The sequence below is a fragment of the Rhagoletis zephyria genome, unplaced genomic scaffold (genome assembly GCF_001687245.7).
Source record: "Rhagoletis zephyria isolate East Lansing unplaced genomic scaffold, Rhagoletis_zephyria_1.1 Rzeph_scaffold_00093, whole genome shotgun sequence".
Classification (NCBI taxonomy): domain Eukaryota; kingdom Metazoa; phylum Arthropoda; class Insecta; order Diptera; family Tephritidae; genus Rhagoletis; species Rhagoletis zephyria.
The window spans coordinates 361,527-388,464 of NW_016157177.1; the positions used below are offsets into that span (position 1 = coordinate 361,527).

The following is a 26,938-nucleotide window of genomic DNA, read 5'->3' on the forward strand; positions in this document are numbered from 1 at the left end:
ACTACACGAAAATCCCTCTGAATACACCCCTTAAGACCAATTTTGACTACATGTGTTTTGTACGATACTGGAACAGACCACTTGTTCATATCACATAATTTTCCAACCGCATCATCGCACAACTTGGCTGCACTGTTTTATCCTCGCTGTCATGGCGGCTATGTACATGGCTGTCAAATAGAAAAAACCATTGAACGCGATTATCGGCGAATTTGCAAAAATTTCTCTTGTAAAATAATAGTGAAAATTAAAAGCACAAGCTTCGTATTTCCATCGGTATTTTAAGAATACCGAGGTGTTTGCTTGTAAAGAAAGTTAAATATGGCAAATTTTGCCATGGAGTGATTTTCCAATTCCATCGATTTGTTGCAGCGTATCACACCGCCCTGCCAATATTATATACATACATTCATATATATATAGGACAGGGTAGGTTGGGATTGCATATTTCAGCAAGCACAGCGAATTATCTTTGCAGCAGCACTGTCGCTTACAAGGACATTGATCATCGTTCAATTGAACTATTTAACAAAGTATAGAAATGTACAACGGCATTGGTTTGACAACGCCACGCGGGTCTGGCACCAATGGGCACGTACAACGTAATTGGGCATTTGTACGACCCGGCAAAAAAGACAATTCAAATTATCGTTCCGAGGAAGATATAAAAAAGCTAGATGCTTCTCTAAATCGTCCTCCTAACAAGGAAATATTGGACCATGATCGTAAACGGAAAATTGAAGTAAAATGCATTGAATTCGAAGAGATATTAGAGAAACAAGGGTAAGTTGTTAATTTAATGAAATCTAATAAACCTTCTAAATATATAAGATTGAACATACTCAAACTTGATAACTGGTAAGGAAGTCTCAAATCGTTCCATTTGTTAAACACGTATCTACATTCTCAACCGTTAAACCTCATACTGGGTATTGGAAAAAACTAAAAACATAATGAGTGTGCTAACTACTCATAAAATTTTTTAGTAGGCCTTCTTTAGTTAATTCATTATAAAAGGCTTAGAAGGCTGCAAAAGGTCTTCCCTGCATGCTTCTAGGAGAGCTTTTCCTATTACGCAAATGTACCCATGTATGAATATTATTGAGCATTACAAATAAATTTCAATATGCATTTCAAGTTTGAATAAAACATTTTTTATGAGCCTTAAATAAAAGTAAGCATACCGAAAGTAAAAGCCCTTCAATTTGTGTCACTACACACAAAAACGAAGACCCCTTGGATGGCAGAAACGGAACTTCAACTGCTAAGAGAGGCCTGTGTTACCCTGGCCCAGTTATTGTATGGATACTGTAGCCGCCTCAACAGCTACCTGTACAAACGACCCCAATATCGCCAATTAGTGTCAGGCATGTGGAGACTTCCCGCACGACACCAACCATCTCTTCACATGCCAGCCCAATCGCACTCAACTAACACTCCTCTACCTTTGGTGGGACCCTATTGAAACTGCTCGTTTCCTGGGCCTACCGATAATTGAGCTTGACGACAAGGATTGAAGAATGAACCTAAATAGGCGAGGCTTAGTAGTGCCGCTACAACAACAACAACAACAGCAACCCCGTGAAAGTCCTTTTAGCTCTTCAAACTAACTACTGGGTAGGATTAAAACCAGAAATATTAAGTGTAGAATCCGTTTATCGCATACATTGCAGAAATTAATGTTTATTTTAGTATGTATCAACATTTACAAGAAATATTGTGAACGTGTTCCCCACCCAAAATAAATCTTTTCAATTGTTATTGCATCGCTTATTTAGCGTGTTCTCTACCCAGTTCCTCATGTAATTTCACTGTCCTGTTTTGACTTTACTATTCAACATTTCTTTATATTGGGGTGGCAAGAGAACAAGAATAAAGGTTTTACGCCTGTTTCATACATAATTTTCACGCTGAGTGAACAAGTTGAAAATAGTTTGTGCGCTCTATCTGCATAGCGCTAGGAAGCCACTAAAATATTGCAAACTTGTTTGGTGGAAAGAAATTAAAGATTTTCTTAAAAGTAAAAATAAAATTTTAGCAGAAAGCAAAGGATATATACTTTTAATAAAGTACAAATAAGCCCTTACAATTAATACGTATAGATTTAGGTATCTGAGTAGAGAAATATCGATCTTTCACAAATTTTCAGCTGCTAACTTTTTGGTTTAATTTTGTTTGGTCGGTATGCCGCAAGAAAATTTTAATTTCTAGCTGTGACGCTAATTTTGCTTGTTTTAACTGTAACTTGTATTTATTTCAGGCGCACACCGGAGGAAATAAAAACTAAGGTTGATTCATATCGCCAAAAATTAATGGGACTAGGAAAAAGTGATTTGCCTAAAGATGAATTCGGAAGAATAGCGTAAGTGTATTTAATATATATGTTTATGTATAGTTCCTACGCAGGGTTATTTTCCGTTATGTCCGACTGCTAAACAAAAAACGAAAAATTAATTTAAAATTAAATTTCTTTAGAGAACAAAACAAGCTAGTTAGTGTATTTAAAAAGTTTTAATTGTTTTTATACACCATATTATATAATTTTGATATGTAATATTGGTTCTGATGTTATTGCATGCAATTTGCAACCCCAAAAGCTGCTGTATGCTGTATAACTCACAAGCGAAGATATTGTTCTCTCTACTTTGTGCCCTACTTACTCACCACCCACCACCACGCAAGGTGGATGTCTGTAATTTTTAAGCTCAAATCATTTGCACTCTGCACAGATTGCAGAGATGTTTAGTCAACTCAAGTCTTCCAAGGGTTGCACAACCCAAACGCTGTGCATATTTAATTAACTTCAAATAAATCAATATACAAACATATTAGAAATAAAATATAATAATATTATTTGAAAAGCAAGCTAATTGCATTACTTTAAAGTAAATTTAAATAATAAAAGTGCTGCTGCTGTACAAAAGATTCTTATTAAGGCTGGATATGCATGTGTGGCAACCATTTTTAGCAATTTGAGAAAAATCAATAATCAACGCAATAACATACATCGTCATGGAAATAAAAAAAAACCAACTGCAGTATGTTTTGGTGCCAACAACCAATTTGGAAATTTGACGAAAATTATCTACTAACTGGCGACGGTGGCAAAATCCGACAATGAAAATTACTTGCCTATTTTTACGATGGCCTGAATAAAAATTCGTTTGAAAGATATTCATTACAACAAAGCCCCACTAACAAATTTCCATAGTAAAATGCGTGGGTATTGGAGCTGCGTATTAGAAAATTTATGCGGTTTCTCCGTTACTAAGTGGATTAGAGGATTAACGTAAATTTGGAAAAAAACAAATGGAATATGCTTGAAAAGCGAAGTAAGAAGAAGTTATAAAGCTTCAGAAGAAATGCTATAAACTTCAAATTAATGCAACAAATCACTCATCACAGAGTCTTCCATTTAGGTGATTACTATTTAAGTTAATTAGTCAGGAGTTTAGTACCATATCGACTAGGCTCCAGATAGCGCGAAAATAAAAATTCTGCAACAAAAAATAAATAAAATAAAATAAATGTGTTAACTGCGCTGAAATAAAAATAATAAAATTCTTTGTACGCGCGTTCAAATTATAAAAAAAGTTAGTAATAATAAAATAAATTTCATTATAACGCGAAAATAAAAATTCTGCCACAAAAAATATAAATAAAATAAATGAATTAACTGCGCTCGAATAAAAATAATAAAATTAGTAATAATAAAATAAATTCCAATATACGCGTAGTTTAGAGCAAACGTCTGTTGGATGCCCTTATAAAGGGATCTAAAGCTATATTTCGTATTTTATGCATAATCCAACGTCTTCCATGTTGCTAAATCAAACAACAAAATATTTATAACAATTATAAAATTTGCTGAAGCATTGATAGTATTTAAGAAATAAACAAAAACGAAGATAGTTAAGTATAATCCCATGTCTTCCTGCGTGCGCGCTGAAAATATAAATTATATAAGTGATATATACATGTTTAATGAATATCATTTTAATATTCTGACAAGAAATATTTCGCTTGGGAATTCATATTGATTACTAAGAAAAAATAAACATGTGAAACTCCTCATACTAGAAATAATCCAATGTCCTCCATAACATTAATGTAGTTATACTATGAAATAAGAAAAAAATAATTTTATGTAGAAGCGGAAAACTAATATTTATATGACCCCACGTTTTTTATTGTGGGAGACGCATTAATATTTATATGTTCGTATACAAACTAATCGTGTAAACCAATGAAACTGAATTTACCAAGAGTAAAATTGATAACTTTAAACTATTAAACAAAAACAGAGTAACATACATATTTTGTTAAAATACATAACAAAAAAAAAATACCAAATATGCTTTCCTCAACCATTCACACGGCACCGATCGATAACGATGTAACTTCAGATGTTTTCAAAATGCCGAAACCAAAAAAGCGCCGCAAGCGTCGAAAACGCGCTACTGCCGTTCCACCCACAAAGTCCAACGCAACTTCCGCGACCGCAAGAGAGACCGACAATACACTCTCCGTAGCCACTGTCTCCAGCACCACCAGCACTTGCACGAACACAACGACACGTCGTCGCGCTGTTCACAAAGAGCGCCGCTATTTTCAACATGATACGCGTGAAATTGTCAAAACGATAACAGAGAGTGAACTCAATTATGCTGCAGTAGCGAAGAAATTCAAACCACTTGCAACATTGAATAAAAATAGAATGCAAAACAAGCCGGCAAAGCACACAAACCCATGGCATAAACAACAAATGAAATTCAACAAACGTCAGCAGCAGCTACAAACGAAAATGCCTATAAAGCATCTGGCAAAATATGCTCCACACTTTTGTGCCTCATCAACAGCCGCCACTACTTCGTCACAGCCTGTTCATTGCAATTGCGCATGTGCCATTGCCACCGTCGCCAGCCCACATGCAAAACGGAAGCGTCAGAAAAGCAACAATTGCGAAAGTCATACATTTTCTAATAACAAACGGCCGGCTGTGGATCTGAAACAACAATCTTCCATAGCAGTCGAATCTGCTTTAATGGTAGAAGAATTGTTGAAAAAACTACTTAAAGCTCAAGCTACTAATGTCAATATTGCCACTTCAATGCCACATTTGCTGAGTTTAATGCCACATTCCGGCATTGGTTCCGGATCCGGCCAGCGAATATCGCTGTTAGATTCGCTTTTAGGCGCACACTTTCAGCATACGACTAGTCTGCGCCAGCAGCAACTTAGACATGTCGTTAGGTATATACATACTTAATTACTAAAAGATTGTCTATATTTTAAATGTTTTTGCTTTATTTTCCCTGCATTGTTTTATATTTTCTTTGCCCTTGACCACAAAAAACTTTACTTGACTTGACTTTCATTTCTTTTACTTTCAGTGTTCGTGAGACGCATCAAATTGCTGAAGCACAGCAAGAGAAGAACGCTAAATTACGTGAAGCTTTCAACATTTCTGAATACTTTGTTGAAGGCTCTAGTTTCGATTCGGATCGTAAAGCAAAGGAAGATTTAGCTAAAAGCCTGGCGCTACAAAAGGAGCTCGACGCGCAACGCGAAAGCGCCGCAGTAGGCAAAGATAAGGATAGGGAACGTGCAGATAAGCGACGTTATGCATTAGTGCGTACGCCATCGCGTGAAAAAGACATTGCTGGCAGTGGTGGCAGCGAAGGCGGCAGTGATAATGAAACTCATGAGCATGTATCAAAATCAGAGAAGAAGAAAAAGAAGAAGCGCACGCGTGAAAGGTGAGTTTTAGTTTTAAAATTTGATATGGTGCATTTCCAGTGCTGCATATTTCAAGCATTTTTATTAGTAATTCTTTAGCCACTAAACCTTAAGCGTCAGTAAGTTTCTACAAATAACTTCAATTATTTTTCTATTGGCTTGAAATTCGTTTAAAAAAAAGATTCGTAACAATAACAATTACGTAGCACATAACTCCTAAGGCAGCGAACTCTTTATCCCTATTTCAATCGCGTTTTAGTATTTTGCATACAAATAACAAGAGATAGATTAGACAGTTTTAAAGTTTATGCATTGCTGAAATATATTTGTCAGTTTCTCAATGCTAGTTGTTCTTTCTTAGTTGACCTCAAAACTGGAATTAGTAAGGCTATCCTAAAACTTTCGAGTCGGATATACATATGCATGCACAGAGGCGTTAGTTGTGTGGGGTTATCCGGGCATACGAAGAGATGTTTCGAGTCTCGTTGTCTCTCCGCATGCCGGACACTCATTTGGCACATCTGCATCTAATCTGCTCAGGTATGAGTTTATGCCCTCCTGTTGCCCAAGTGGAATACCCGGCGGTTTACTGCACATCCCGAGAGATATAAAGCGCACCGGAGCATGCTACATAAAGCACATCAATTCCTGGTACGTTACACGCTACCGTATTTTACTGGTAGAGAGATATAGGATGCTCTCAACAACGTAAAATATTCTAAAGCTTTAGGCTTTAAGGTGTCACTGTTCTCCCTGATCATCGATATTTGGAAAAAATTGTGGAATCATCTCCTATAGCAAATATGTATGTCTTATGGAAACGCTTGTCCTTCCCAACCTGAAGTGAGCCTCTGCCCGTGGCAGGTCACTTACCCGGATACCGCATGTATCCGCATAATACAACAACAAGACTGAACGCCATCACCGCACAAATTAGCGACATGGCCCTTGTCCCGCTTGACCTTTCGAAAGCCATCGACACAGCGAGTTTTCCAGAGCGGACGAAGCGGTGGATCATCAACTATTTGTGCAGACGCCAGTACTCGGTCGAATTCCACAATGCTAAGAACAAGAAGGGGTTCAAAAATGGGTTCTTCCAATGCGTCGTTGACACTGTTTAATCTTTCCATGGTAAAAGTAACTCTGCTGCCCATTGGAGTGACTCTACTGACTTAGGCGAACAACAGCCGAAAAAAATTGACAGCCTTTGCGAGAAGATTACCGTATATCTCCCCGTTCTTGCTAGATTCTGTACTGTCAATAAATCCATCCATCTTTCTACATTCCTTTTGCCTCATACATACTTCATTTATACGAACAGGGTTTCGGTATAACTTTCTAAATTAAAATTATTTTTACTTACAGTTCCGCGAGTCCTGAGCGTAAAAGGGATAAGAAGAAAAAGTCTAAGAAACATAAAAAAGAAAGGTGAGCTTCCTGCGCCCCCTTTAATAAAAATAAATATATATATATATATATATATATGTACTTACTTTATTGCATTTATTATGGTGATACGCTGGGTGCCACTAATGTATCGAATAGTTGTTGGTTTGCACTCAGCATTTTTCTTTCTCGCAAGTTTTTTTTATGTTGAATTTTTATTTAGGAACTACTTGAGTTTTTTTATTTTTATTTTTTTTTTAAATGTTCAATTTTTATGCAATTACTATTTGTTTTTAATACACAAAAATTTCTTACAATTAACTTAATTTTCTTTGATAAAAAAGTGTTAAACAAAATCTTCTTCTTCCTCTCAATTGCTTAACATTTTTTATCTCTCCTTTCTTTATGCATTTTTTATATATGAAATATATATTTTCAATGGTAAACAATCAAATTTTTGAAGGAATCACAACAAAAAAGAAAGAAAAAAGAAAACAAAAGATAAAACAAAATAGCCCATACATAAATGAACATAATAATAAAACTTTATATTACAAAATACAGCAACTTTTTAAAGTGTAGAAAAGTAATCATACGCATAAAATTAAACATTTTATAGTAATAACTAAAAAAGTCTCGTGAAGAATAAAAAAATCGCGAAAATATTTTTATTTCTGCCACGCACAAATACCTTTTTTTTATATGTACATATGTAGCTGTGAAGTTGTTGTGTTTGTACCTACATACATACATACATACTTATGTATGTATGTACGGATTGATTTTAATTCCACCGCCAAACACTGACAATACCACAAAATACTAGCACGGAGCATCATCATTCTATCATTTTGAAAAAAAAAAATCATCCGCAGCACTAAAACTTCTAAAAAATCTACTATTGAATAATTTTTATGCGAATTTAAAAATATTTCTACAAATAAGTAGCTGATACATACAGACGATTTGTTCGTGTATTTTCTAATTCACTAAAAAAAAAATTATAATAATAATGGCGATGCACAGTAAACATTTCGTTCGTTTATAATGTTTCTAACAAATCTGCCATTCCAAGAATATGTAATCTTTTGTTTCCAATTAACATTAATTTGATTTCAAATTTCACGGCAAAATGTAATTATGGGTAAGTAAATCGAGATGTTAGTTCTTTCATATTTTCATATTTTCACTTGTACTTGAATAGTTAGAAATCAGAAAAAAAACAAAAACGTTGAAAGCAAATATTCTTAAGACAAAGATTTTTAATTGACTGTTTATTGATTCTCCATTTTTATGTTTATACTTTTACTAATGGCTTTCTACCCAGTTTTGAAACTGGCTTATTTGTGCATTTTAATTATGCAGACAAAACAAATCTAGAAACATCTATCGACATACCTACATACAATTAATTTGTTCTAAATATCTTTTTACTACTCAATTTTATTCATCACAACTATATATATGTATTTTTCATTAACATTGCACACTTATTTATACGTAAAATTAAAGTTCATGCCAACACCCACAACATTTATAACATTAATGCATAGCATAGTACATTCATACAATTACACTAAACCAAACTAAATGATTTAGCTAACTGAGTAAAAATTACATATTTTTTAACTGAAACTAATAATTGAAACGTTAAAAAATTCCCAACATCTATATACATACATTAGATCAATATGATAATACTTTAATTATTATTTTTTTTATGCCAGCCAATTGTCCAAGAATTAAAAGAAAATATTTTCTCATTTTTCTTTTCCTTAAGACAAACCAAATATGAAGATTTTACAATAAGGTAAACAACTATCGAGATCATCACTCAAGTTTACAAATGATTTTTATAGTCAATACAAAATTTAAATAAGTATGAATTACTTTTGACGTGATGTGAATTTGTTGAAGTGTTACTATTCACTTGCATTTGGTAGGGAACTACACATATTACCTTTCATGCAAGTACAAAGAGTAAAATTAGGTATTCTAACTCGATGAACAATTCTTTTTGAGGTGACCAAAAATGGGAATAACAATTTTTTTCGAATAATTTTTTTTTATAAAATTGTGCTAAGCAAGCATCAAATCTGTATACAAGGCCTTTACTTTTAGCACATAGTGTTGTTAAAAATGATAGGAATAAAGCCAATGTGGTATTATTTGCTTGTTTTTTTAACAAAGGCATCAAATTTTTCCACCTTGCAGCTGAAGATATCTTGGAAAATGACCTGACATAAAAAAATGGTATACAGATCCGTAATCTACGACCCAAAATCACGTTTACGTGTTTAGGCGTTTTTTTTTTGCCATTTTCTCTATAGTGCAGTTGAATTCAATAGTTCAAAACTACTTCGATTTTCCCGCGGGGTAGCTCATTTTTTCCGCTCATGTGCTTTTTTTCAAAAGCTTACAGAGATATACAGTATGTCAACTAAATTAAGAAACAATTGCGATTTTGATATCTCTTACCGTAACCGAGCCTTAACCACTTTTCGTTCATACATTCACCAAATTTTTTTCTTATAAAGTGGTTTGAGGACTTTTTTTCAGTATGCGAAATTGTTGCAACCACAATGTTTAAAAGCATTTGAATTTTCGTCCATAGGGCAACATCTGATACGCATTCTTCTGCTCAATGTTGGTAGCGAGTCAAACCCTGGACCAGAAACCTACACCTGCTGCCAGTGTTGGCACTAATCGATTGATTTTTTAATTAATTAGTCAATTCGATTAAATTCAATCCAATTACAGCTAATCACGATTAATTCAAATCTGATTAAACAGTAGTGTAGTAAATTATTTCTGAGCGGTTCAGTTCTGCAGCTCTTATTATCTTCTCCAACATCAAATTAAAGAAATCACATGAAAGGAATTCGCCCTGTCTGAAACCCCCGTTTGGACGGAAATAGCTCGGAGAGGTCTTTCCCAATTCTGACGGATCTGATGGTATTGCTCAACGCCATTTTGCACAGCCTTATTAGTTTCGCGGGAATGCGAAATTCAGACATCGCGGCGCATAGGCAACTCATTTTAGTGCTATCGAAAGCGGCTTTGAAGTCGACAAATAGGTGGTGAGTGTCGATCCTTTTTACGCGGATCTTTTCCAAGATTTGGCGTATTGTGAATACCTGGTCTATGGTGGATTTGCCACACTGATAAGTCCCAATCAGTGCGTTGACGGTGGGCTTCGGTCTTTAACACAATACGCTCGATAAGACCTTGCAACTTACACTGAGGGAAATAATGCGTAGTAAAAATGAATACTTTATATTTGATTGTCGTTTAAAAATGTTCGTATTTAAAAATAACTTATACATACACACATAGTACATGTTTACAAAAAAAAACAAATTCCCGACAGGCAGCACCACACCTCATTAACACCCCACATTGCGCTGTATCGTCTTACCGAAGCAGACAGGGATACCATCCTAGAATATCAGGGCATTGTCATCCGGTCAGGCAATGTCGAGCTCGAAATATTCAACGTTTCATACTCCCTGCCATCAGATGCCCGGCATGATATCACCCGGTGCGCTCTTCAAAGGTGAAACCCGTATGGTAATTGGAGACTAAAACGCGCACCACGATCTTCGCCATTCAAGCATTTGGAATGATCATAAGAGGAATACACTTGACTGAGCAGATATACGATTCCACATTCTGCAATATAACAATAGTAAGCGCTGGTCTGATAAAAAGCATAACGTGGCGACCTATGCTGATTTTAGTATCGAACCATCTGCCCATAGTTATCTCGATCGATAAACCTGCTGACTTTGCTTCCGCAGAACACCGAACCCCCGCCAACTTTAGCATAGCTGATTGGCACGGCTTCGCGGCAGTTACTGAAAGCACCTTCCCACACCAACCGACGTTCATGTAGGTGATCGTAAGTTCCGCAAGGCTATCACAGCTGATGTAGACCGCTTCATCCCAGCTGGATGCATCATGGAAACCCGTCCGAACTTTCCAGCTGAAGCGGCTGTCCTAGATCACTCCATTAGGGATTTCAACGCAAAGATTGGGCAACTTGTGAACGTACATAAGCGGAAAAAGTGGGATGAGCATCTGAAGACCTGCAACTTCACCTCTTCTATAAGCAAGCTTTGGTCAACCGTGAGGTCATTGTCCAACCCGACGAAGCGCGACGATAGAGTGGAAATCTCTTTCGGTGACCGCGCTTCGTCGGAGCCGGAGTGATATGCGAGCTATTTTAGACGGCAGTTAACGCTGCATCCTTTGGTGGACATAGCCAAACGTCGAGTGAATAGAAGGCTGCACCAACTGCCAACTTCCAGTGCGCCTCTTTCTTTCATCAGCGGTGAGGTTCAGGTGACCATCGGGATGGCGAAAGCCTCCAAAGCCATGGGACCCGACTGATGCTGGAAAAATGCGGGAGTAGATTATCTCACCAAGGTATTCAATCTTTCCATAGCCCCTATCATCGTTCCGGACATCTTGAAAACGGGGAGAGTGGTCCCACTGCTTAAACCGGGGAAGCCGGTTTTTTTGTTAGAGGCTTCCTATCTCCCACAGAGAATCACACGGTGGTCAGCGAATAATCTGAGTAGTCGACATTCGTCGGTAATTTTTAGAGATAAAAACAACAAACCAAGAAAATATTTAAACAGGGGGGCAGGGGGTAGAAGCTCCCTCAGCCACGAGAGGGGGTCTTTAATTATCTCTAATGCGAATGACTGCCCGATAATGGCGTCTAGGACTGGAATTGATGACTTGTACTCGAAAGTAAACGGTTACCACTCTGAATGTTCTCGCTTCTTCACTACAGAGGGCCTAACCCTCCCCCAACGAAATCCTCGGCAACCCTTTTTACCACCTGGACAAAGGAGATCAGACTACAGCTGGGAATTCACGTCGGTGGCGACCCAAATTTCGATGGTGAATAACCCGAAAAATACTCGAAGTTACCTTCTATAGTCTGCCCTCCTTCTCGGCACATACAACCGCAATTGTCAATAGAGTACAGAGCCGCAACAAGGTCCTCAGCAACACCTACATGACGAGGCTCAAATGCTACCGGTCAAGCAGCACAATACAATGTTTTATTAGCAATTCCTAGTAGGGTGCCACAAACGTGGTCACCCGCACGACACCTGCTTTCAGCGGAGCCCTCGCAAAGGCACGTCAGAAGGCATCTACACGAACGAGGTTCACAAAACAACCTCTGGACCCGACAGCAGACAGACAGCCCATAAACGGCATTCACAGAGAGGCACTCTCTGGGCACACAACCACGAGACGTGTACGAGACAGAGAAGTACCAACGAGTGTCCACATGATACGAGATATCTTTTCGCATGCCTCCTAAACCCCACTCAACTAACGCCCCTCCCTCTGGACCAACCTAGTTGGATTGGCACACTCCCTGGGTCTCCCGTTAGCTGACGCTTGAGAAGCCGCGAAAATTAAAGCTTAAGTTTTACTGAATTTTTTCTAGACAAACTTTTACTAGTAAACAGTCGATGACGTGATACTACTGCAATTCGTACTAATAAAGGATTTTTTGTTTTATAGTTGAAATTGATAAATATGGCAACTTGAATAGCGCCCTCTTTTGATCTTCAGTACTCAAAAAATGTTTGTCAAATAAAGTGCAAAATTCGAGGGGCTAAAAACTACCATAAAATTTTTTGAACTTTTTTTGACGAGGATGTTTCATATAAAAATAGATTTTGAATTTTCAGCATGAAATTTCAGCATCTTAAATTTTGCGCAATTGCGTGTTACTAGTGTTTTTGAATTATACTTAAATTCGAATTTTCGAGTAGTTTTTCAAGATGTCTATTGATTTGAGAAATTGAAATTGTATAATAGCATGTTCACATTACCGAGTTTTATAGCCCGTTCTGCTTTTAATTCTATAAAACAAGAATAAAACATATGTTTTCTCATAAAAAATTACGCCCGAAAAACACATAAAAACGACTTGTTTTCGTTGAAAGCCGGTCCCAAAACGACAACATTTTTGTGCAACCGCCAAAATATCGGTGAATAATCGAAGACATAGACAATGAATTGAAGTCTATTTTTTCCATGTTTTCCTAACAGCGGCTCTAGCCAAATAGATGCGAGTTCGACTGCCAACTTGTTGGTCATGGGTTTAAGCCCTGTGGCACCGACACTTTCTCATTTAATTATTTTTTTTCTTTTTTCCCCAATTTTTTTATCTATTTATTTTTGTCTCAAATTATGCTGATAATTGTTGCATCTCGTGTTTTGTTGTGTTGTTTAAACTTAAACTGCTACAAAACACGGTAACGTGAACACGCTATAGCATAGTTTTATAGAAATAAAAATGAAAAGTTTACACCCAGAGATCCACTTTTTTTGCAATTCACTTCTGAGTGAATTTCAACCTCTGTCAACATGATATCAAAGCGGCTTTGGTTCAAATTCACACGTAAATGAATTGCAGAACCTGCCTGCTTAAGCCGAATTTCCACTCGACATTAAAATGCCAGAAAAATTAATAACTATTTTTTACAGAATGGCACGAATATTTTTTAATATCCGACTTTTTCACTATAATTTTTGTCATTTAATCCCTAGTGGAAATCCAGCATTACTTAAAAGTAAAATTGAGAGAGTTTTGATAGTAATTTAGGGAAAAATATTATTTATTCCGGTTGTTCACTAGGTATCAAATGACACAAATTATATTGACAAAGTTAGGCATTAAAAAATATCTGTGCCATTACATTAACAAAAATTGCCACTAAATTCGTTTCCATCTGGCATTTTTTAAATGGCGCAACTTCTCCAGAAAATTTGTTTTATTAATCGCCTTCAAAAAAAAGAGGTTATCAATTCGTCGGAATATTTTTTTATGTATGTTACCTCATAACTTTGGATCACGTTAACCAATTTTTATAATTCTTTTTTTAAACCAGAGGTGGCTCCACACTAATTTGGTTTAGATCGGATCATTGGATCATGAAGAAATTAACGGTACTCTTAATTTTTTTTATGAGAGTTGAAGGCGGATTTGTTTTTTGCTTAAAAATTACTTGTTTTCAGGGTGCATTTTCAATGTCACCTTAGAGTTGAAAGTCCTCCAGCTTGGAATGAAGTTTCGCATTTTTAGTGACAATACAACGTTTTCGAGTGCAATCGCAACTCCCTTCCGAGAACTCATACGAACAGAAAAGCATTTCAAATCAAGAAAAGCGGTTTCAACTCAAAAGCTTATATAGTAAACGCTCCTTTAAAGTTAAATACATTAGGGGTCTTCACACCCATTTCGGTAGTTTTACTTAAGCGCTAGTTGTTACTCAGTAATTTGATCAAATATGAACATCGTTTTCAGCTTACTTTTATTAGTCTAGTAAATTGTGTTTACCAACAGATGACTCGTAGCTTTTTTTTTAATTAAAAAAAAAATTATTTGTAACAGCAAATTCAATGAATTTTATTTAATCATATGCGTTGTGCTTTTCGGCAGCGGGTGGATTTTAAATTGAATAAATATCGAACAGCTGATTGCGAATTACAAACTACCAGAAAAATGATCAAGCTTGCCACCACGGTAATTCGATAATCGGTAAACCGGTTATAAAATACTTTTAAAGAAGCAAAATAAATGGGGAAAAACTACTGAGTATCAAGCTCGGTGTGAAGACCCCTTTTGAAGTCGATTTTCAAAAAAAAAAAAAAAAATTTAACATCTTTTTGAAAACTGAGCCATAACCTTGAGTGGTAAGAATCTCATTTCACTACAGAACTGAACACAAACTAGTAAACTACCCAAGCATTTTTACTACTTTAATTTCTAACATTGAAAATTATACCGTATGTATAATGATGAAGATAACCTCGAAAACTTAAGTGTGATATTAAGTTTCAGCTGCTTGCAATTTTTTTTATAATCAACTCGTCCGATTTCAAGCTCGCCATAGTCTAAATAAATTATATTTTTTCCATTTCTTCTTGCAGTAAGTCGAAGAAAAAGAAATCACGTAAACGTAAGGCAAGCGAATCCGATAGCGGTGACTCTGATCATGACTCTGACAACGAGAAACCCAGCAGTGATTCGGAGTATGAATTGAAGAAACAACGCAAACGGGCCAAAAAGGACAAGGTAAGCCAAATCAAATAAGGAAGAAAAAAAACAGAAACCGAAAAGGCTTTCTCTCTCTTGTATTGTGCGATTAACCTAACAACCACAGTCACTTTGTGTAGATTGAGAAAAAAAAAACCGTAAAATAAATATGTATAAAATTTCTTTCATAATTTTTTATATAAAAATAACAACGATTTATTTGTATGTATGTACATATGTATATCTATATTTAAATGAAACGCATGCACTCTCTCTAATTCTAATTCACTTGAATTTTTAAATTTTCCATTCTTCCAAACTACAAATGATTAAAAGTACGCAATTTTTCTCTTACTTATTTTTTCCTACGATATATACAAACATACTTACGATATAAAAGAACGAAAAGCAAAAATCAAAAAAAAAGACATTATAACCTAAATGTTTTCAAACAAAAAACCAAAACAAACAAAATATAAAAATCTTGCGAAATAAAAAGGTAAACAGTTTGTCATTGCTTCATATCCGATTATTTTATCTTCTTTCTTTTCATATATAATTTATAGAGTGATTTTATTTAAATTATAATTTTTTATTTTTTTTTTATTTTTATTTTGCTTATTTTATCATATACACAGAAATGATTGAGAATTGCATTACAATTGTGTTGAGCATGTTTTAAATTTTTCTCTCAAAAAAATTACTTTTGTTAAAGCCTTCTAAGAAATTTTGTGTAAAAATGTTGTGTGAAAAAATACATCTATCAGCATTATGTCGAATTCGCGCTATACGTTTAGCGAGGTCCAATTGCTCCCAGTGAAGGAGTGTTATATCCTCCTGAGCAAGCAATTCCTGTTGGGACGCTACCGGAGACAGTACCCGTGTTGGCTCTGGATACTGTGGCAGGTTAAACTTCTCCTATTACGGACTATAACTTTAGAGGTGATATCCCTTATAAAGTCCCAGTGAGTTGACTTAGATTTGAATATTGGCGTATTTAGCTACGGCCGCTATGGCTGAGTTGTTATAGGTGCGCACTACCACTTCGTGGGACCTTTGTCCGACAAAACCGAGACTCACAACACAAATTGGTGAAGCCCCATCAAAAATTAAGCGCCAAAATGTTATTATTATTATTATTATTATATAGTCTGAACCGAGGCATAGAAGAAAACCTGTCTAATTGCAGTATTTTACAAAAAATGGAAACTGCGATATTTCAATTATTACTAAACTAATATCTATATAGAGAAAATTTTACGCAAAGTATAAAATTTTGTTTTAAGCAAAAAAAAAAACTGGGCGGTACCACTCCACTTTTTACGAAATTGGTAACCGGTACTAAGAATTCGGATTTTTCTAAATTGGTAACCGGTACAAAAACCGATTTCATTTTTAAAATAACCATAATAAAAAATGTGCGTGATCACTTCGCTTTTCTCAAAATTGGTAACCGGTTCTAAAAACCCGGGTTTTTTACGAAATAGGTAACCAGTCAAAAAACCGATTTCATTTTTAAAATCACCGTGTAGTAATCCTTGTAGGAGTAAAGTTTCAGCCATTTGAAAGATTTAAAAGAAATTTCTAAAATAATAAAATTTCTTAAATATACGTATTGTTGTTTTTAGAGAAAATACTTAATAAAAGTTATACGATTTAACGTCAGTGTTATTATAAAAGTGTCTGCATCTAATTCTGTGTTATCAAAGGTATATGTAGCCATCTCCAAGTGACACTTAGAACGAAGTTTTCGGTTGTAGTCCAATTCCCATTATGAGAGATTGTGTCGTATTCTTGTATTTATTACAATCGAAAATTTTAAATTTTTTTATACAGAAGTAGTGCCGAATTTCCACTAAGCGTTCAAACGACGAAAAATTGTTCTATTTGCAAAATGTCGATGAGAAAACGAACTGAATGGCCCTTTTTATTGACGTAATGACTGGTTAAATTTTTAATGTTCAACTTTGTCATACAATGTTTTTTCATTTGATGCCAAGTTGGAAATCCGGCATTCAATGCAGCTTAGGCATAATGCAAAAACTCAATATTTCGATTAAAAAAAAAACAACCCATTCTAAACACAGATTTAAAATTTATTATTTTATAATTAACTTCTTTTTTTTTGTTGTGATTAATTTTATAGAAAATTAAGGTTGTAGTTTGTTTTTAAATTTAATTTTTACTTACCATCAATTATTTTATTTATTCTAAATTTTACGCCATTTAAATAAATACGAAATTTGCATCTACATACTACTTTCTAGTTTCGTATACATTAACATAAAAATTTTATTATTAAGAAAAAAAGAAATTTACAATTTTTGTTTATTGAAAACCCTTGGCGCTTCATTAAATAGGATAGCTTTCGCAAGGCTCTCTTGTAGTTTTGTAAGTACTTTTATTTAGTCCGTTTTGTTGTCTTAAGCTCCTAGCATAGAAACTAAAAAAGATAAATAAAAACTGAATGCCATGTCAATAAAAAAAAAAGAACTTAAGGTTGCCAAAAAGGCAAGCGACTGCGATGATGCACGAAAAAAAGCATAACTTAACATAACAACAAACACACTGTTATGTACATTAACGGACAGTGCACATCACAGCAAAAAAAAGTGCAAAGAATTCTACGAAAAATTAAAAAAAATTTATATATACAATATTTGTCTGAGATAATTTAAAACTTCTTAGTTTTAAGTTCTCTAATTCATGCAATAAAAACAACTATTTAAATACAAACTCAGCAATTTCTTACACTAGATCAAATACATATGTAGCTCTGAAACTCATGCAAATGATACAGATACTAATAAATACTTGTTTCTTCCTAATTCTCCTTTATGCAGAAGAAACGTGATAAGAAGAAGAAGAAGGAACGCACCAGCTCAGTAGAGAAGTCGCGCTCAAGGTAAGAATAAAGATTTATAGAATTTAGTGCATTCACTCACGAAAACCCATTTGAGTAAACACGACTCCTAATTGCCAATTAGACGTGGCGGTAAACGCATTTGTTCTTTCCGTGTGGACAACAGAAAATTTGTTTTATTATTTACGAGCGATTTGTCACCCTATTGGCAAGCAATTAGGAAATTTTAACCATTTCGAATACATCAATCGCGAACTATGTATTGGGTCATACAAAGGCTCCGCGAATTTTTGGGTCAGTTTTAATCAAATACATATTATTTTACCATCAAGAGAGGTTTGCAGAGACCGACACAAATACAAGTCAGCCGCCTTAAAAATGGTGATATTTGGTTGCGTTTCACCGCAGGCGATTCGGTCAATGTTATTGTTGTTTTTGTAACAGCATACAAATTCCCCAAAGTGTTTTTGCTGAGTGTTGATGGAGTGGCAGTCCTCTGCCGGATATAAATCTGGATCGTTCCGGTTACGTAGACCCGACTGTCTAGGGAACGATTTGGTCAATCAAATTTCTTTGTTTCTTTCGAGCTTCTTTGAGTAGCCTACTCTTGTTAGGTGATTCCAAGCTCCTGTGGTTGATATTTAGTGCCTCCGCTATCTCCTGACAGCTTGCATGCTGCCGGTCTTGCTCAACCATTTCCATTATTTCATCGATGTAGCCTGAAATGTCACCTTTCAAACGTACGTCAGTTTGACGCAATCGGATAAGTGTTGCCAAATGTATAGGCATCAACACCACATAGTGACAAAAATCAGCGGATACTTTTTGTATAACCCAAGATATATGGCTACACTCTGCGATATTCTTCAGGAATAGGTTGCTGAAGCGGCTATAGCCTCGCTCTTGCAATGACTTCATGCAACTTTTTAATGTACTTTACCGCCTTCTTAATTACAAAATTTCCGCCTGGAAACACTTGCATGGTCCGGTAGGTGAAACGAAAGCTTCAAATTGAGTTGCTCAATGAAAATCCCTGCCACTGCCCCGCATTCTATCTATGATCGTCTGTAAAAACAGCCATCGAATTCAGTCACTTCAGCTTGGGAACTTTGTGCGAAGTGACTTCTGAACCCCGCTAAGTTTTTTAACAACGTAGTCCTTTGTTTGGACTGACCACCAGACCAGCACTCCATATGAAAGTATGGATCGGACTATAGCCCCGTATTCATCCAATGTACAATCATTGACTTAACAATCATTGACTGATACCAATCTGCTTCCTAGCATTCTTCTGACTGCAAGAGAGCCACCGAGCATTCCGTTCTTGCTTCTCTTCAGTTTGGCAGACTTTTCGAAATAACTTGTATTCCCACATTTCTCATCACTTTAAAGAAAGTATGTATATGTATAAATGTTTCCATCTTCCATTGCAGATCACCTGAACGCACAGTTAGACATAACCGCAAGCGTTCTGATGAAAGATCATCAAGAAGAGACGAAAGGCGTAACTCACGCCGAAGAAGCGTATCAAAATCTGCAATCAAAAATCCTTTCGATCGCCGCTCTACGGAACGATCTTCTAGGGACGAGCGTAAGCAACGTGAAGAAAGATCAAGGAAAAACGAAAGGAACTCCTCGCGGAATGTGTCTAAATCTTCCACAAGAAATCCCTTCCGCAGTCGCTCGCTTGAACGTGCAATACAGCGTCGTCGTTCGCGGTCAACCTCGCACCGTCGTAATTCACCGGCAGAAAGTCGAAGTAGGGAGCATTCCAATGAACGACATCGTGACAATGTCGAACGTCGTAGTCGACGTGAACGTGATGAACACTCACGTGAGCGTCGCAGAGAAGTGTCTAGAGATCGTAATAAACGACAAAATAGCAAGCGTAAGCAATCCCGCTCTATTTCACGCGACGAGCGTGCTGCACCGTCGTCGTCACGCTCACGCCATGATAGGGCTCCACGCACTCGTACGAGTCGTTCGCGATCACGTTCAAAATCTCCGCAGCATAGCAAGCGAAGGCGCTCGCCTTCCCCTTCTACCGTTGATAAATTACGCAAGCGCACCATTACTCCAACAGTACCACCACTAAAAGGTGTCGCTGCTTCTGTCTCGCCGACTCGATCTGATTCTAGCACACGAAAAAATCCATTCAATCCATTCAAAGTTGATGCACCGCTGCTTGCAGTACCCGCATCTACGAGTGAAATAAAATCGAGCGCGAATCCATTTAAGAATGCAGTAGAGCCAGCAAAACTTGCAAAGCTATCGAGTCGCACTCGATCACCATCTGCAGCCAGCAGCGTACTCGGTCGAACTGAGAAAGGAAGATCGCAGTCAAATAAGGATATAACACGGATAAGTCATGGCAAATCACCAGTAAAGCGTGAGCGTTCGTCTTCGGTGCGGTCATCACATTCGAATAGGGATGTGCGACCGCCGCCAAACGAAAAACGATATGCCAGAGAGCGTTCGAGAGAACGCAAAATTTCACCCGTTCGACGACGCTCGCCTACACGTGCTGACCGTGAATTCAAAAGAGAACCGTCGCGTGAGCGTGAATTCATAAGGGAACAGTCACGTGAGCGTGAATTAAAAAAGACGAGATCGCGAGAGCGCAAACCTTCACCCGTTCGACGACGCTCGCCTCCACGAGCTGAGCGTGAATTCAAAAGGGAACACTCGCGCGAACGTGAACTCATAAGGGAAAAGTCGCGTGAGCGTGAATTAAAAAGGACGCGATCGCGAGAGCGCAAACCTTCACCCGTTCGACGACGCTCGCCTCCACGAGCTGAGCGTGAATTCAAAAGGGAACACTCGCGTGAGCGTGAACTCGTAAGGGAAAAGTCGCGTGAACGTGCATTCAAAAGGGAACATTCACGTGAGCGTAGAAGCTCCAACTCCCGCCAGCGTTCCGGCTCGCGTACTGCGCGAGGAAGTAAACGTTCGGCAACACCCGAAAAATCATCTCCAACTAGACGCTCTACATCGCGCGCTGACCGAGAAGTTGAAAAACGCAGAAGGGGTTCACGTGAGCGTCGTAAGTCGCCCGATTTGCGAGCTGAAGAATCACGTTCAGTTCGTGAAATGAAAGAAAGGGACCAACCTTCGCGCCAACATCGAATGGCGCCTGATAAGCGCTCTGAACAACGAACATCTGAGGACCGAACTGTTAGCGCAATACGCGCGCCATCCCGCAAATTATCCCCCACACGCCATCGACGATCAGCGTCCCACTCCCCTGTAGCCGTGAAAGCAAAAAAGAGCGCTGCATCTCTAGCGCGCAGCAAATCTCGTACACCAACAGAAAAGCGTACAAAAACTTTACCCTCTCCGCCGCCTAATAGGCGCGCAGAGGATGAAGCTGTACCACTTCGTCGTTCACAATCGCATAACTCTTCGGAACTAAGCTACTCACCGGCGCGTCGTAATCCTGAGCGTTATCGCGACATACTCGAATCAAAGGAAAAAGGGAAAGGCAGAGAAAAAGAAAAGGAAAAGGAAAAACCAGTGTCACACGCGCAAGATTCGAAAAAACGTGATACCGAAGTTGATGCATCCTCTCAAGATGCACGTAAGATGCGTGATGTGCCCGAAGAGCCGTTGGCAAACGATCAAGAAATTCGCGAGCGTAGTGGACGAGACAAAGAGCGTGCCACGGACGAAAATAGTCGTGCGCGAGCACCTGAACGTGAACGAGATTTAGAGCGCGAAAGACAGCGTGGCGTCGACCGCAACGGTCGTCCCCGCAGCCGGGAAAAACGCAACAGGGAACACAAACGGGAACGCGAAAGTCGTGCTGCGTCCACCTCCAAGCGTACTAAGCCAATGTCAGGGCCAGTAGTGCGGTTACAAGGACAGAGCGAGGATGAAAACGATGCAGATGATCGCACCGAAAAGGTGGCTGCATCACTCGATGAATTCCAGGAAATAAGACGTGGACGAGAACTTAAAGACTTGGAAATGCTGGAACAGCTGAAAACGGACATAGCCGCTAAAGCTAAGGAAAAATTGAAATCAATTGAGAAAATGGCCACTGGTGGAGGAAGCATTACGAGTGAAGTAAGTGAAAATAATAACAATGAACAGCAGCGCTACAGACACGGCGGCATGCGAAATTCGTTAAACGAGTTTCTTGTGGCCAACAATGTGGCTGCCGCAGTAGTTGAAGTAGCTTCGAATACTAATAGAAATAACAACAGTAATAATAACCATAAAAACAATAGCAATAGTACTAACAATAACAATCACACAGTAACCAAAGCAAAGGAAGCAGAGAGTAGTGGGGATACGACGCCGCCAATGGCAGCGATTTACCCCCAGCCGCTTGAAGAACAAATGGCAAACGAGGTGCGAACTCAAAGTGAAACGGCAAACAACTCAAAAATAGAAGCCGACAAAGAAAAAGAAAAAGAAAAAGAGAAAGAGAAAGAGAAGGAGAAAGACGTAGATACAGCAAAAGCACAAACGCCAGAGGAGAGTACGGACATCGCGCCGCAGGCCGATTGCAAAGCCCCAAGTGCAGCAAATGGTCAGGCGGCGAAAAGTCCAACATTACCAGCTCGCGAAAATTCGAATATTAACGCGCGAAACGCAAATACAACTATCAGTCGTCAGCAAATGGCACTGCGCCGTGGCGTGCGTCGTTCTCCACCGCCACCGCTTATTCTACATCCGCGAAAATCACACCACAGAGTAAAAATCAATACACCTAGTGGTGGTGTTTCACTTATTAACGCGCCGCTTTCCTCCGGTCCTCCCTCTAACTACAACCATTATGGCGGAGTTAACAATCCGGGCAACGCCGCCGCTGGTACTTTTATGCGCCAATCATTGAGTCGCGTCAATCACCATCACCATCACAATAATCCACCACTGATAGCCCATGCTCCACATGGCTTTAATCCGTTATTGAGTAAACACTTTAACAGCGGTATCAACAGCTTGAACAATAACACAATGCTAATTAGTCGTCGCGAACACCATCATCGCTGTGCGATGAACTTGAATGCTAACCTAAATGCTCAATTCTCCTCAACTAATTTCTCTAATAATAGCTTACTACTAACACCCAATAATAGCCATCATGCTCACCACCATCATTCGCACCAACACCAGCATCAGCATCAGCATGGCTCCAATGCTTCGGTCATATCTGATCAGTTGTTGATTGCCGCCTCATTGGCGGCAGTGACGGGCGGCGGTGGCGGTGGTGGTGGTCCTGGTGGTGGTCATCATGCACGTGGTCACCATCATCATGAGCTGGGTGTGAGTGTGGCGGGTCATCATCACGGCTACAATGCGGCAGTAGCTGCTGCAGCTTCTAGTTTAAGTTATCATCACCACCATCATCACCACCAACATTCGAATAAACCGAAAATTATAATAAAGCCTTTTAAAATTAACGATTCACAGCCTCTGGTAGCGGCACTAGCCGATAGTACACTCGTCGATACAATCGTATCCAAGGTATCCACAGCTACTGTGGCCGCAGCAGAGAGTGCAGCACGTCGTAGTAGTAGTCGTACAAGGCGTAGTCGCAGCCGCAGCCGTAGTCGCCCACGACGAGATGGTGGAGGTGGCGGCAGCGGCGCTGGTGGAGGAGGAGGAGGAACAAGCCGTCGGCATTCCACTAGCCGATCACGTTCATCGTAAGTACATTTTGGTTGTAGAAACAGCAAAATGAGGATAAAAGTAAACTAAAAATGTGTCCTTATATTCGTTCTTGCAGGCATTATTCGTCGTCGAGCAGTCGCAGCCATAGCCGCACTCGGAGCCACAGCCATCGCAGTTCACGTTCTCGCTCACATTCACATTCTTCGCATTCGAGTTGTTCGACGCGAAGTAGTTCACGGAGTTCATCAAGGTAATTGATTTTCTCTTTTGCAAGTGTAATTTTGAGCTTGGGCATTTCACATGCATATATGTATGTATGGGGAAAAATCTTTAAATTCGGTAGATAAAAAATTTACTCGACCTTGGGTCTTTAATCGCTGCAAACTTAGAAGATTATGTAAAGCAAATGCTACAGAGTGATGCCAAATCGTACAAGAGCTGTTGTTTTGTAGACGAATAGAGAAATGCCATAGTCAATAGTTCAATGTCTGGTCAACGAAATGTATTAATGAATGTAAAGGTTTTCTTTTTTATTCTAATAGCTGACGCCACACAGTGTGGAAAATGATTTTTTCGGGACAAAATCTAATATCTCAAGAATGAGAACAGTTAGCGAAGTAAATGTAACGGTATTTTAATTCAGAAAAAATAATTTCGTGGGATTAGGTTTACATTGACATTTAAAATTACCTTCAAAAATATAAGCTTTGAACTGTTTCTTGTCTAAACCTGTAAACAGTATGTAATGAACTTTATAAAAAGTTTTAAACATAGTTGCGATCCCGTACGAGTCCGGACTAGTCAGAATCAGTCAGATTTTACTGGAAATCGATCCCGTACTCGGTTCTCTAACTATTGAGAGGACAAAAAAGGGAGTAAATAAGGTCCTCTCTCTGTCAGAAGTTATTATTCAATGTGCCTTGGGTTATTTAATGAGATATTTGTATTTGTCCCAAAAAAGTTCGTTTTCCACATTGCGCCAACTTCTATTGTTTGGAAGCTTCATAAAACTGACCTACGTCCCTTTCTGTGTTTAGGTTAAGGTTGGGATGTTAATTATTATTATTTTTTTTAAACTTGTCTCATTATCAACTCTCATCGAAACAAACCCTCATTGCAGCTCTGGTACTTCCGGTTCCTCACGTACTGGCTCCCGTTCACCATCAATTCCTCGACGTCGTGGATCTCCCAGCTTTCTCGATCGACGTCGCATAACGAGGTACTAAACAAAAAAAGTGTTTCTCAAATTTCTTAAACAATTTTAATCCGTATTGCACATTAATTTAATTATGTTTTATTATCATTGTTATTCTTAGTTTCTTCTTATTACATATTTTTTGCATTTCTTTATTTTCATTTGTAGCAGAGGATACGAACCATCTCGCGAACGCCGCAGGCGTTAGGCTTGGCTGCATAAATATATATGTATAAATAAACAAACTTACAATTTAACTATTAATTTTATTTTATTTCAATGATTTAGCTCACGTACATAAATTCGTTTCGATTTCCGTTCAGATAATGATTTGCCCGATTACGCTGTTAATTTGAGTAATGGAAGCCAGAGCAGTGCATTTGCTAGTACACATATACATACATATGTATAGTGAACCCGAGAAGTTTAGATCCATTCACTTCTAATACCATCACCGTTTAAGTTAACTTAGTTCTGAGTTTATTATTACGAGTTATTTAACGCATTGCACTTTTTACTATCACCATTTTTTGATTTCCTTTTATATACACTCTTTGCATATTTTCTGTATTCTCATGCAATAATACTTATTCTACATGCATTCTAGTTTCTTATTAGTGTGTTTACTTATTTACTTTACTATTCATAAATAAAGATATGTATAATTATTTTGTAAATGCAATGTGTTGATAAAAAACAAACTTTTATTTTTTAAATTGATTATGCTCAGATATGATTTTCTTTGTATTTTTTTATAGCGTTTTTGGTAAGTTTATTTTTACAGCATTCATTTTAATTTATGTGTAATTTTTAATTTAATGATCATTCGTTTCCTTTAGATGATTGAACTTATACCCCTATTTATGTATAACACTTTAAGTTCGGTAAGTTTAATTTGTTTTACCATTTTTTTACTTCGTTTTTTTATATCCAAATTTATTATTCCAAATTCAATAGTAAAATAAAATCGTTTCAATTAAACAATTTTATTTCATTGTTTAGCGCACGCAAACGTCCGATTCCTTATCACCACAAAACACCATCGGATGCCTCCAGCTTTTGTTCGAGCTGTTACAGTCGCGGAAGTTCGCCACATTCCCCTTCACGTTCCCCCACGCGCAGCAACCGTAGTCCATCGACGGCATTTTGAGGTTTAAAGAAGAAACTTATACAAGTTTTACAAAACATCACATAAGAGTTCGACTCAGATGGTTGATAGCAATCACATTGACATGTATGGTAGAAGAAACGCAAGCGCCAAGCAGGAGTGTTATTTCTAGTCCTATTCAAGCATTCTAGTCATTTTAATTTAAAAAATTATCGCATATATATACATACATATAATTAAAACACATAAATATATATGAACCTAAAGTAAATGCTACTAGTCATGATGTGCAAATGCTTTGTTATAGTTTAAAAAAATTTGTTTTGTTTTATTGATAATTATAATATAAAATTACAATAACATTAATTATAATACCAAAATCTTAGATAAAAAAGTAAATCCATTTTAGTTTAACACGTATGTAAGTTGATTTCTAATTTAGCAATAAGTCCATCAATTGTAAATGAAATGTATAACAGAAAAAAATCGTATAATATTGAAAAAATACATTACTTGTTGCAAAATGTAACCATAGCGCGATTTATTTCAGTGTAACTTTTGGCGTAAAATTATATGGTTATTTCTTGTACCTAACTGGTCACAAACGACTGTCACCCCTATTGCGAGTGTCGACTAGTAGTAGATAAACGACTCGTAATTCGATTATCGCTTTTCCATGGTATTGTGAATGTCGATTTCTCGTTCAAAACGCGACTGTGGATAGTGACTTTATCGCTTATTTTTCTACAACTGTTTGTTTGTAGAAGGATGAGCGACTATAAACTATTCACACGCACTTATTGAACGAGAAAACGACTTTGAAAATACCACGAATAATCAATAATCGACTAACAGTCGTTTACCTACTGCTAGTCAAAACTCGCAATAGAGGCGAAAATTTAGTTTAAAAAATCTGGGCCCAAATCGCGGCAGCGACATCGAACGTAAGTGGAATCC

At 37.5% G+C, this 26,938-nt stretch overlaps 1 protein-coding gene across 10 annotated transcripts; it reads left to right on the plus strand.

The window, feature by feature from the left end:
* The first annotated feature begins 147 nt into the window (after positions 1-147).
* Srrm234 (Serine-arginine repetitive matrix 2/3/4) lies at positions 148-26,217 on the plus strand. Of its 10 annotated transcripts, none has more exons than XM_017631599.1 (10): positions 148-783; positions 2,261-2,362; positions 5,394-5,759; positions 7,105-7,167; positions 15,091-15,235; positions 18,040-18,101; positions 19,493-23,713; positions 23,794-23,928; positions 24,799-24,897; positions 25,876-26,217. In XM_017631599.1, the coding sequence occupies exons 1-10, from the start codon at positions 542-544 to the stop codon at positions 26,021-26,023; spliced, it is 5,583 nt and encodes a 1,860-aa protein (XP_017487088.1). In that variant the 5' UTR covers positions 148-541; the 3' UTR covers positions 26,024-26,217. The 10 variants fall into 10 exon arrangements, with proteins under 10 accessions (XP_017487088.1, XP_017487042.1, XP_017487062.1 ...); XM_017631553.1 differs by lacking the exons at positions 148-783; positions 2,261-2,362 and adding an exon at positions 3,695-5,253 and having other exon boundaries at positions 19,493-22,469; positions 22,500-23,713; XM_017631573.1 differs by lacking the exons at positions 148-783; positions 2,261-2,362; positions 25,876-26,217 and adding exons at positions 3,695-5,253; positions 25,042-25,103; positions 25,162-25,602.
* Positions 26,218-26,938: the final 721 nt, after the last annotated feature.